General features: G+C 40.7%; 1 protein-coding gene across 2 annotated transcripts; it reads right to left on the reverse strand.

Annotated features, from left to right (window-relative positions):
- Nucleotides 1-813: 813 nt before the first annotated feature.
- On the reverse strand, nucleotides 814-9,581 carry LOC138007413 (uncharacterized). 2 transcript variants are annotated; one of them, XM_068854305.1, is made up of 4 exons: nucleotides 9,404-9,581; nucleotides 7,139-7,387; nucleotides 1,994-2,347; nucleotides 820-1,599 (listed from the first exon to the last, which is right to left on the reverse strand). In XM_068854305.1, exons 1-4 carry the CDS (start codon nucleotides 9,483-9,485, stop codon nucleotides 926-928), a joined length of 1,359 nt encoding a protein of 452 aa, XP_068710406.1. In that variant the 5' UTR covers nucleotides 9,486-9,581; the 3' UTR covers nucleotides 820-925. The 2 variants fall into 2 exon arrangements, with proteins under 2 accessions (XP_068710407.1, XP_068710406.1); XM_068854306.1 differs by lacking the exon at nucleotides 7,139-7,387 and having other exon boundaries at nucleotides 814-1,599.
- Nucleotides 9,582-11,931: the final 2,350 nt, after the last annotated feature.

An 11,931-nucleotide genomic window follows, 5' to 3' on the forward strand; every position in this document is an offset into this window, starting at 1 on the left:
AGCCGAAATAATCTGTTTTTCATTTTTTCTCTGTTTGACGCTTGGCCGTGGGAGTCTGGGTTCAAGATTAATTTAAAAAGCGGAGCTCCCATGAAGTACTTATCATTAACTCGAAACAATAATCATTTAAGAAATTCACCAATAAACACTTCACAAAACCGAATGCAATATGTAAATGACCACACGCGAGTGTAAAATGGAAAATCCTGTTCGCTTTTGAAGCACAAAATACTCAAAGAAAGGTCGCTGAATGAAAGAATGTTAAAGAACCGCATTGAGATTGTGTAAATTGTGTAAATAGCGTTATCTGATTTCATATCAACCCTAAAACCCCAAAGGTAGCCTCACTGCATGTAGCCTGGAGTACAGCTGTACACGACCCCATTTTTTCCTTATAAGAGCTAGAGATTTCAAGGATTTACGTGTCCGGTTCTGGCGCATGTAAGATATTATTTGTTGTATCTCTTACCCAGTTTGCTGAAACCGTATTGTGCCAATTAAACATATCTTGGGCCTGGCTTACCAACGCACCCATGCCTCATAAGCAATTGAGTATGTTCAGTTGTGTGGTGAAGGCAACATTACTAATTTCTGTCGTGTACTTGTATGTCTTAAGGGTAATGGCACCTCATCAGGTGAGGAATTTGATTATCTGTTTTGGTCCGGGGCCCCAATAGGAATTTCGGGTGAACCAAAAATTCCAACTGTCAAATGCCCGAGGGATGGTTGCCAAAAAGGGTTGTCGAAGGGGATGCAAGTTTTGAACTGAATGGTAAACTACGCTAAGCAGCTTAGTACAAAAAACGACGTTTTGGCAATTGCCGATTTAAAGTTTATTTTTTAAATCTACTTTACACTTTACACATAGTTTCTTAATCATCATTATTCGATATTATTTTTTTGTCATTTCCATGCTATGACATATTTATTCGTTTTCCTCGGATTCAGGATACTTGTCTTCGGGAATTGCCTTTTTATAATTCTCAGATTTTTTAATTCCTGGAAACAGGTTGACCTCTTCTTTCTTGACAATGCTTCGTTTGAGGCCGTTTGTTTGAATGTCGAACTGAAGAATAGCCTCTAACTGTGCTACGGTAATTTGCTGTGTAAGCATTCCAGCTGCATTCTGAACGTTGTTTCCAATCACTGCAAAACTGTAGGGCTGTCCACCTGGGGCGGGTACACACATGGCGGCGGTCCACATTGAATTGGGTTTGTCTATGGCGGCCGGATTATTCTGCCCCGCGGGTACCGGTGGCAATGTGGTAATCGGAACTGCAGCGGCCTGTGGAGGGTTAGCGTTGTTGATACCAACGAATGAAACGCCTGTTATAAGATACAAGACACCCTGCGCCGGTATGCATATATCCGCTGCATACGTTCGAATCCTCCCTTCCCAAACTCTCCACTGACCGGTGTTAAAAGCTGCACTCTGTGGCACGGCATTAGTGTATTGATAAGTTGAACGAGCGCTGGTCTGGGCGTTCAGGGGGGCCTGGGCGTTCTGCGGGAGACCCGAGGCAGTCATAGCTGCGAACAAGTGACCTTTGTGTAACTGTTGCCCCTGATATATCGCATTGCTGCCTTGGTGTTGAATACCTTGCAAGGTGTAAACAAAGAAAATATGTAAACTAATATATTTATGAAAACTTCAGGATAAAGAAAGTCTCGCCCGCTCTCTTCTCCAAAGAAGACGATATAAAAATTCAAAGGAATGTCAATCACGTGTTTCCTCCACTCTCTTATCTCGGCTTTCGTCTTTTTATTTTGCTTTTGTTATTGCTGTTTGGTTTCATCGCAAACGGTTCTACACGCATTTCATATTTCACGTAAACATTTATTTATCTTGCGTGGTAACAATTATCGCAGGAGGACTGGATACCATGTCTAAAAAGAACTTGATAGGGATTACCTCGGCAGTAAGGCCAAAATGGAAATTACCTCTCTCACTCTTTATCCTCTCTTAGCTTTAGGGTACATGTAAATAAGTTACCGTTGGTTTGGATCCATCCTGCCCTTCTTTGTGCTTGAAAATTGATGTTATTCGCGTTCAAAACGTAGGCTGAATACACTGCAATTCCCCGACCTTCATCGAACATCGTCGCGTAGAAGTACGTTCCCGGATTCGCGGGCACCTGTTGACAGATGTATCTCATATTCGCTAAGTTGGCAGTACGTAAACCAATTGGTGGCACTCCGTTTGCGAAGAACTGTGTGTAGCATGCCTGATTAGGATTAAGAAAAATGTTGGCAGGTAGCGCAGGAACCACTCGTGGGATTCCTGCAGCATCTTGGTTGTAGTCGTCTTCAGTGCCATTCCTGATGTCGGGTATACGAGCGTTGTTTCCTAGTCAAAAAAAAAATACTATATGGTGTTGTATCCCAGCAATTGCAGTCAATTGAATAGATCGCATGCTCAGTTACAACTGATTACATAACAAAAATCCCATTATGTAACATCTCTCCTTTCAAAAGACGTTCGTTCATGCAAAGTCTCAATATCAACAATTAACAACAGTGTCCTTTTTAACACTTGCAATCTTGCAAGTAACTAGGAAGCCTCCGAGTTGACCGGGTTGGATAACGTTTTACAGTACTTGCGCAACTTTCATTTGAAAAACTCGGTGGAACTAAAGGGGTGTCATCAACATGGGCAGGCATAGGCATCTCTGGTTGAGTAGTCACAGCAATCTCAGTAGCAGGCTCAGATTCGGTAAGCGACCGTTTTCCCAGGTCAGAATCTTCTCCAGTTAAAGGGGGCTCTTCCGGCACTGCGGCGAAACGAACAGGAGCGACTGGAAATGTTGGATCTGCAGCAATTTCGCCAGGTGGGTCCACTGGGAAATCATTCGTTGGGACGACCTCTTCGCAACGTCTCAACTGTTGATCCACGTGTCGTTTCCACAAGTTGCCTGACACATTGACAATGTAATGCCGAGAACCAACGACTTCAGATACTACTCCACGCACCCATTTTCCTCCCTTTCCATAATTAGGGGCCAGAACTGGATCACCAACATTGAAGTGACGGAAGCCGCGATGTGCAGTGCGACGAAGCATGGTACGAACATAGTTTTCAAAATGTGTCAACAAATCTAAGCGGCTGCGCAATCGCCGGCCCATGAGAAGCATAGAGGGTGATTCACCTGTCGTGGAATGGGGCGTTGTTTGATAAACCAACAAACAATTGACGATGACAGCAGTGACATCGGCGTTAGTAATGAGGGCCTGTCGAATTGCTGATTTTAGGATCTGCACAACACGTTCAGCTTGACCATTTGTAGACGGCCTGTAAGGTGCGGAAGTACGATGCAAAATCTCACCACTAGTACAAAATTGTTGAAATTCTGATGCCGTAAACTGTGGCCCATTGTCAGATACGATAATTTCTGGAAGACCGTGCCTGCTGAAAATGTCACGCAATGCTGTAACAGTTGATCTCGCTGATGTATTTGTCATTCTGATTACTTCTGGGTATTTGCTATAAGCATCTTCAACAGCAAGGTAGGTACATCCAGAAATTGGTCCAGCGAAATCAACATGAATTCGAGACCACGGCCGTGCTGGAAAAGTCCAAGGATAAATATGAACAGTACGTGGGTCGGTATGATCTCATCGACGGGCATGTGCTGCAAGAAGACACAATGTTTTCAATGTGAGAATCAAGGTTGGGCCACCACACATAAGATCTAGCTAGAGATTTCATTCGAGATATCCCGGTGTGGGTGTCATTCAGCTCTTGCAACACTTTCTCTTGGAGTGAAGGAGGGACAATAACACGAGTACCCCACAACACACACCCTTGCTGTGTGCTTAGTTCATCTTGCTTGGTCTTAAATGGAACCAGTGCAGGATCTACTGTGCGCAGCCAGCCACTAATGATGTACTTGTACACTTGGGACAAGACTGAATCCACTTGGGTCTCTTTCTTAATTAGCTGACTGGTAACATTGTTAACCGCACACCGGTGGCTCAGTTGGTTGAGCACCGGGCTGCCATGCGGGAGGTCGTGAGTTCGACTCCGGCCGGACCAAAACTCAGGGCCTTTAAATAACTGAGGAGAAGGTGCTCCCTTTGTAATTACATCCGCAAATGGTTACACTTTCAAGTCTTCTCGGATAAGGTCGATAAGCCGGAGGTCCCGTCTCACAAATAACTTCCATGTTCATTATTTCCCTGTGGGACGTTAAAGAACCCAAACACTATTTGAGAAGAGTAGGGATGAAGTTCCCGGTGTTGTGCCTGTCCTCTGTGTGTATATGGGTGGGTGGGTATAGCAAGTCCACATCAGCTGAGTAGCTGCCAAAAGTTCAACCTGCTCAAACAAATAAATAAATAAGGAACAAACAAACAAAGAACTTCATTGTCCAAGAAATAGCATTCAATGTTTCCACATTTGGGTGACCATGTCTGTGGTAAGGGAAGACAAGAAAAGTTGTCGGCATCTGCATGGGCTTCCGTGCTACGATACTCAATTCTGTAATTGTACGAAGCAAGAATGAATGCCCATCATTGAAGTCGAGCTGCTGAATGGGCAGGAACAGGTTTCTGAGTACAAAAAAGTGTCAGCAAGGGTCGATGGTCTCGTTAAAATTATAAAGGGACGACCATACAGATATTGTCGGAATCGTTTCAATCCAAAGATGATGCTGAAGGCCTCCTTTTCTAACTGAGAGTAATTTTGTTGAGCCTGGGTTAAGATTCATGGAACAAAACAATCTTGTGAGACAGGACGGCGCCAGCGCCGTAAGATGAGGCACCTTAGGATAGAAAGAGGGGTAATGAATGGTCATAATGAATCAATGTCTGGGAGTCGAGAACAAGCTGCTTGGCTGCCAAAAATGTATCATCTTCAACTTTCGACCAACTCCATAACGCACCCTTCTTAAGACGTTGATGTAAAGGCGCCAACACTGTGGAATGATGAGGCATGAACCGTGAGTAAAATAGAAGAAGTCCAAGGAAAGACTTCAAAGAAGTCACATCTTTGGGTCTGGGGGCATCACGGATGGCCTTAAAGTGCTACTGTGACGAAATTTGAATCTTCCCTATCGAAGCCATTTCGGCACATAAGCACGTAGTCTGTACGAGAAGAAGAATGCTGTTTACCATTTTCAAATATCTCTTTTTGTTCTGGAGATATTCAAGTTTTTGTAATATGCAAATTAGCCAAGTGATGACGTCATAAACCCTACCAAATTTTGATCAAGTATGATGGAGAAAGATATCTCAGCCAATTTGTATCAGAAATACTTGGTTCTTTGCACTAAGATTCTAGTAAATGTGTTCCACAATATAAGCATACCATTTTTGTTACCATGGCAACATACTGGGTTCCAGACCTCCCTGATATTAAAAGCTTTGCAGACCACCTTTGGCGTTCTGTTTTGATATTTGCAAATGGTGCCTCATCTGCATGATCCTGCCAGCATATAAAGATGTTAGGTCGAGTTTGTGGCCTTGGTAAATGTATTTCTAGCCTGAGATCACCAAAATATTGAAATCAGGTTGAAGGGGACTGGAAAAGAGTGAGTTGCCATGGGAACCAATTTCTTTACAGTCGTAGGTGTGTTGCCTTCAGAACTATCAGCTCACCAAGTTTCAATGGTCTCTGTTGCAAATTGACCGAGATAGCTCTATTTATATTCTTGATGTTCTACTGGGTTAGGTGAATGACGTCATCAGCCTTCTCATTTGCATATTTAACACATTTTTCAAACTTAAATATCTCTGGAACCAATGCAGATATTTCCAAACGGTAAACAGCGTTTTTAATGTTTCATGGTACTCTATGTGATAAACCAAAAAATTCAAGGGATAAAAATTTGATCACAGTAGCACTTTAAGTTTCGGTAGCCTCGCAGCTCCTACAAGGTCTCACCTGATTGGAGACCACCCTTGAGGTTTAACAAAAGAACAAATAACAGAAACAATGGCCCTTTTGTTTTAGGCCTAGGGTAACAGAAACAATGGCCCTTTTGTTTTAGGCCTAGGGTCCATTGTTTCTGTTATTTGTTCTTTTGTTAAACCTCAAGGGTGGTCTCCAATCAGGTGAGACCTTGTAAGAGCTGCGAGGTGACCCTTAAGTTTTTCTTCCATTGGGTGAAGACCCTCTCCATCTATCACATGACCAATTGCAAGATACACCACTGATGATTGAAGAAATTTACACTCTGTCTTGTTCAGCCTGAATCCGGTACTAAGAAGTTGCTCCAAAACCAAGGAAAACGTGCGCAGGTGGTCCTCTTCATCTGTGCCAGCAACCAGGATATCATCTAAACGACTAACAGCCTTTGGAATGTCTGACAACAAACCATCCATGGTTCTTTGAAAAATAGCGGGACCAGAATGGATACCATTAGGAAGTCTTTTGAACGCGAACAACCCAATGTGGGTATTAATTGTAAGGTAAGACTGTGATTCTCTTGCAAGTGGGACTTGGTGATAGGCTTGCTTCATATCAAGGACACTAAATACAGTGCATCCTCTAAGCAGTATGCATATCCTCAATCTGAGGTATAGGATAGGTTTCAACACGTGCAATTGCATTGTATGTTACACTAAAATCACGAACATCATCACTGTCTTTTTTTCCAACTACTACAATACGCGCAGCACTGCTTGCAGATGACACTCGTTCAATTACACCATCTCTTTCCATTTTAAGAAGAGCATTCTCCACCTTGGATTGCAAGGCATAAGGAACAGGTCTTGCCTTGTAAAATTTCGCTTTCTTACTTTCATTTACCACAACTAGTTTCCCTGTGTAACATCCAGCAATTATCCTAGCTTTAAGACCTCACTAAAAAAATTTCTTCTCGATAGGACACTAAATTAAACTCGCCCACCGGCTATTATTTATTTATTATTATTTTTTTTGTTTTACGATCTCCTGTATCGATCGAGGTGCCCAGTGTGAATAAGCTTTTAGCTTCTATTGGGTATCCTCGCTACACTTTCAAAAAATATGTATATATAGATATATGTGTATATGTATGCATATATATGTATATGTGTATATATGTGTATGTGTATATGTATATATATATTGTTCCTGGTTGATTTTATTATTGTAAAGTTTCGTGTGGCAAATATAAATAAATAAATAAATAAACAATTAGAGGCTGAAATAATTCACCCCATTGCTCAAGTACTGCTGTTAAGGTCTGGTTTCCTTGGGGCACTGTGTTTGCAGAGGAATTACTGGAAACGGGTCTAATGTGATTCAACCCAGGCAAGGTCTTCCAATCCAAAGGGATATCTGACAGCCAGTTCCTACCAAATAAAGCCGTAGTTCCTTCACGTAAAATCAATAAAGGCAATGTATGCTGTGATCCCATATACTCAACTTTCACTTGCACTTCTCCCAACGGATGCACAGTTTCACCTGTGTACGATGACAACACAACACTTTTGGGTTTCACTTCAGCCTTGTTTCAAAAAAGTAAGAGGGGTAAGGGAAAGTGCACACCTAGTGTCTAATTGCATGTGACAATCATTGTTTTCAATCTTCAGAGGCACGGAAATTCAGAAATTTCTTCTTGACAGCATCGGTGAAATCTATAAGATTCAGCAACTTCCAAACGTTTTGGCTTAAAATTGTTCGTGTAGTAATTTACATAGTGCGTCAAATGTTTTCCCTTTAGTGTATGTGAAATTTTGTGCGCGATCACCATTCGATTTTGCTTTTGGAAAAGGTGAATTTTCCAAACTTGCAAGGTGGGCGCTCGTTGCAAGCTTGTCATGTAGTTAACACAATTTTGATTTTCAAATAGCTTGAGGCGAGGGTTCCCTATACGTTTTACTTAAAGCGTGATGGGGCGTTTTATTTTCTCGTAAATCTTTTATTCGTTATTCGTGATCAAAGATGGTAAGATCTTTTCATGTCCACGTGAGCGATTTTTTTTTATTAAACGTGACCCGTGAATGAAGATTTGAATTAAACGTGATTCGTGAACCATATTGTTTTACGTGATGAATTTCTGGCTATTTTATTATTCCCTGACGCATGCTCAGTTACAACTTATTACATAACAAAAATCATAAAGTGTAACATATGGTATAAACATTTTTTGTTGAATATTTCTTGACTGAAAAACAGGCCCGTTCTTTAATTTGAGAGGGCGTAAATAGGTGTGACTGACCAAAAATGTGGTAAGAACAAAAAAGTAGCACTCGAGCCGTCTTCGAAGTAACGTTTCTCTTGCCATTTGTAATTTCAATGCGAAGTCTTTAAACCACAACAGTGAAGTTTATTAGAACTACATTAAGTACTGAGAGAGAGGACAAATATCTACAACGAACATATCCATCTCAAATTTTAAAACGAGAAATTGTGCAACCTGCGCCAACACGGAATTAAGGAGTCAGCGGGGCCTCTCGGTGTTATTTAAATAACACAGAATGGTGGCAGTTTTGCGTTGTAAAAATTTGTTTGTGCTAGGAAATTCTTCCAGGAATTCTGTCAGTTACATTGGTTGTCCTACGATATACCTCTGACGAAATGGAGGAAAGTTTCAGGGTTAGTTCGTACGTCATTGTTCGGACAGTTAAAATATTTTTTTAATGAGACTGGAGCAGGTAAAACTTTCATGGATTTCAAAACATTTACAGAGAAACCTTTTAAGATATTACATCAAAGCAACGTGGAATCCCAGCATTTACTGGACATTTTTCTGCCACCGTTTCCTTTTGGCCTTTCCTTTTTACTCGAGTTTTGTTGTACGGGGCTCTTCAAATTTGAATTCAAGACATTAGTTTCACTAATCCAAAATTAGGTGGATATAACTTTGAAACGGGGTTACTGATAATGGAAATTAAATATTAATAGGAGTCTTAACTGTTCTTATGATGAACTTTTGTTTGAAGTGTGAAAGTTCCTGGCCAGTTTTAAACTGTTTTATCAAATTGGAGGGCGATCTATCCGCAATGATATATTCAAGAAGTATTTTTACTAATTTCTCGAGCAAACAAATATACGTATACAATGCTGTTGACTGGGTATTTGTAATTAAAGGATGGACTACAGTTTCAATTTTAACTACTTCAGTGGAAGAAATCTAGAGGTTAGCAAATATTTACGGCATCTGAAAGTGCTTATTGCTTCTTTCAATTTGCTCAATCTATCAGGTTTTGCTTCGTATGTCCGAACAAGAATGTGTAACAAGAAAATGATTATTTGGCGCTCTTCCGGGTAACAACCTCCATCAATAAATCAGTCAAAATTCAACTCCTGTCTCTCTTAAACAAAGCCAAATATCTTTTAAGAAGCAACGAAATTATATTTCTACATTTCTTCAAAGCTCGGGGAACAAGTACATGTTTGAAGAAATATGGCGAAAAGAGATTCAAAGAGGATCGCTAGGGATTCAGGTAGAATACAAGAAAGGGCGGTGGTTCTTACCTTTTTTTTCAATGTGGAGTCTTTTAGTCACAACTGTGAAAGTCATCAGTGCGATAATAAGGAGAGGTAGAAAAATCTTCATCACGAACGCCTCAATCTTCAGTTTGTAAAAAGTGGTAAAAACTGCGCGGGATTTTTTAGGGTCAGCGACGACTGGAACACACTGCCAGATGGCGCAAACTGATTTACTTTGTAATAAATGTGCTTTTTGGAATGAAAGGATTGTCCAATCACAGAGCATATAAATGATCTCTTCGCAATGCCTTGTTAAATTTTAATCCCTTTAAGCCTCTTCATCCTTTAGAATTTCCAAATGTTTCCTTTTATTAAAAGCTGAGCTACGGGTATCAAATTTCCAACATTTTCATTGGCTCGCCGGGCACAGGCTATCAGTTCATACACCTGCTGTACCAAATATGGTCAAGGAACGCGTCAGCAATAAAGCGAGCTGAAACCATTTTTGCAGCTCTGAGAAAAAATGGCCGACCAAAGCCGTTTTGGACCAGAATTGACCGAGGCAGAAATCGATGCTTTAGTCGACAATATTACCCCCGGGAACATCAAAGAAGAGTTGTTGATCCTGGAGTTTTTAATAAAACAGTTACTCTACTCGGGCTTGCTGGATATATAAAATGATTATAACTCCTAGCTACGCGCCTCGTTGGTTATCTATCACTTCATATCCTGCCCGCCCTCGTAGAATAATTGTTAATTATCAGTGAATTGACTAATTTAGGAACGATGAGTGTGTGTGAAGGCCCTTGAATAGGCAAACGTCATAAAAGTGGAGGGAAATAAAAATTCAAATTAATGAAAATTAAAATTGAAAACTGATAAGGTAGAAAAAATGTCTAGTCAAAGTGTCATCTTGTGAAGAATGACAAACGTTTCGGGCGTAGCCCTTGTTCAGTAAAGTGAACAATTTCTTTCGTTTTGTTTATCCTAAATATCTGTCTAAGCGTGGAGGGTTGAGCCCATGATCACGACACGGCAGCGCCAAACTTGGACAGGTTTTATTATTTTGGACTTCAAACACCGGACAAAAATATCTGTTTTGAAAAGATTTGTTTTTTTTTTTCCCTCTTTTGAAATCGAATATCAGTAAGATATTCGAATTCCTTTTACAGTAAAAAACGACGTTTCGACCGTGCTTCGGTCATTATCAAGTTAGTACATGATGAGAATAAAATATTAACATACATTTAAGAGAGAAAAACAATGAGGTAAAGATATGTAAAAAGTATGAAAACTATTGAAAAGGGGGGGGGGGGCGTTAAAAAAGCACAGGTTCATGCAGAAAGTCATAATGTAAAAAAGGGAGTGTTAAAAACAGTAAAAACATACAGGAACTTTTTAAAAACCTTTGCACGATCGAATTGAATCAGAGTGTATATTGAAACTATGTAATTGGTCTCAGTTCGTTAATAAAAAAATCATTTCATAAACGAGGCAGTCAAACTTGTTTGTGCATTTCTTCAACCCACTAAAATTCTCGCTAAGGTCCTATGGAAATAAAAAGTGTTCGTCGCGGGAATCCTTGCCAATAGATAAGGACGAGCCTTCATGTTCAACAAAGCGTTGATGCAGGTGCCGGCCTGTGGCACCAACGTAACCTGCATCGCAAAGGTCACATTTAAATTTGAAAACAAGGCAATGTTTGTTCACTACTGGTGGCTTAAATTCTCGCGGTTTAAGATCTCGCTCAAAAACAGGCTGAACGTTGATGTGAATTTTCTGGCTCAAGTCTTTAAGTTGATTGTCAGCTGAGCCTTGCTCTTGAAATGGAAGAACAATGCGAACGGGGGCTGATTCATTGGTGTCAGCCGGTGAAGCAAGTTGATCAGATACTTTGAAGGCAATAAAGCGAGTGGTTGTTGAATTAATAAGTTTTTTCGGGTATTTTAGTCGAGAAAACAATAGTTTGAGGCGATCACATGCATTCCCAAGAGAAATAGGATCAGTTAGAAGAAATTACAGTCGAAAAGCTCGATCAAGCGTGGTCTTTAAAAGGCCGCGTTTATATGGCTCGTCCACATGGCTCTTGTAGTGTAACAAGAGGCCAGTATTTGTGAATTTTACATAAACCTTTGTCTCAATATGTGTCGATTTGTTTGACAATCGAGTGCCAAGGAAAGGGAGCATGCTGTTATTCTCTATTTCTGTGGTAAAATTAACAGAGGCATGGCAGTGGTTCACAAACTCAGGAAAGCTATCGGCTAATGTTTTGTCATGCATGATTGTTAATGTGTCGTCCACATATCTTCCGTAATATGCGGACATTTTGCCTTCACGCTCAAGAATTTCTTCGATGCTGCACTTAAAAACATTGGCTACTATGGGCCCAAGCGGGGAGCCTATAGCGAGACCATCGGTCTGTTCATATAGTTGGCCATTGAACGGGGAAAGTTGGCCATTTCTTGCAGCCATTAGAAGGTCGACCAGATCTTGTTTGCTGAGCAAAGCGGTGTGTTTTATCAAGTTAAACCAATCATATTCGCGAAAGCTCTGTCAGCAAGCAAGTAAACCCA

Source organism: Montipora foliosa, chromosome 6, assembly GCF_036669935.1.
Source record: "Montipora foliosa isolate CH-2021 chromosome 6, ASM3666993v2, whole genome shotgun sequence".
Classification (NCBI taxonomy): Eukaryota; Metazoa; Cnidaria; class Anthozoa; order Scleractinia; family Acroporidae; genus Montipora; species Montipora foliosa.

Bases quoted from the DNA above. Each gene is read 5' to 3' on its own strand.
- LOC138007413 (XM_068854305.1), bottom strand. From the start codon at position 9,485: ATGAAGATTTTTCTACCTCTCCTTATTATCGCACTGATGACTTTCACA. The intron at 7,388-9,403 runs GTAAGAACCACC...CATCGTACACAG, and splicing joins ACTCCACATTGAAAAAAAAG to GTGAAACTGTGCATCCGTTG. The intron at 2,348-7,138 runs GTGAATTATTTC...TTTTTTGACTAG, and splicing joins AGCAGTACTTGAGCAATGGG to GAAACAACGCTCGTATACCC.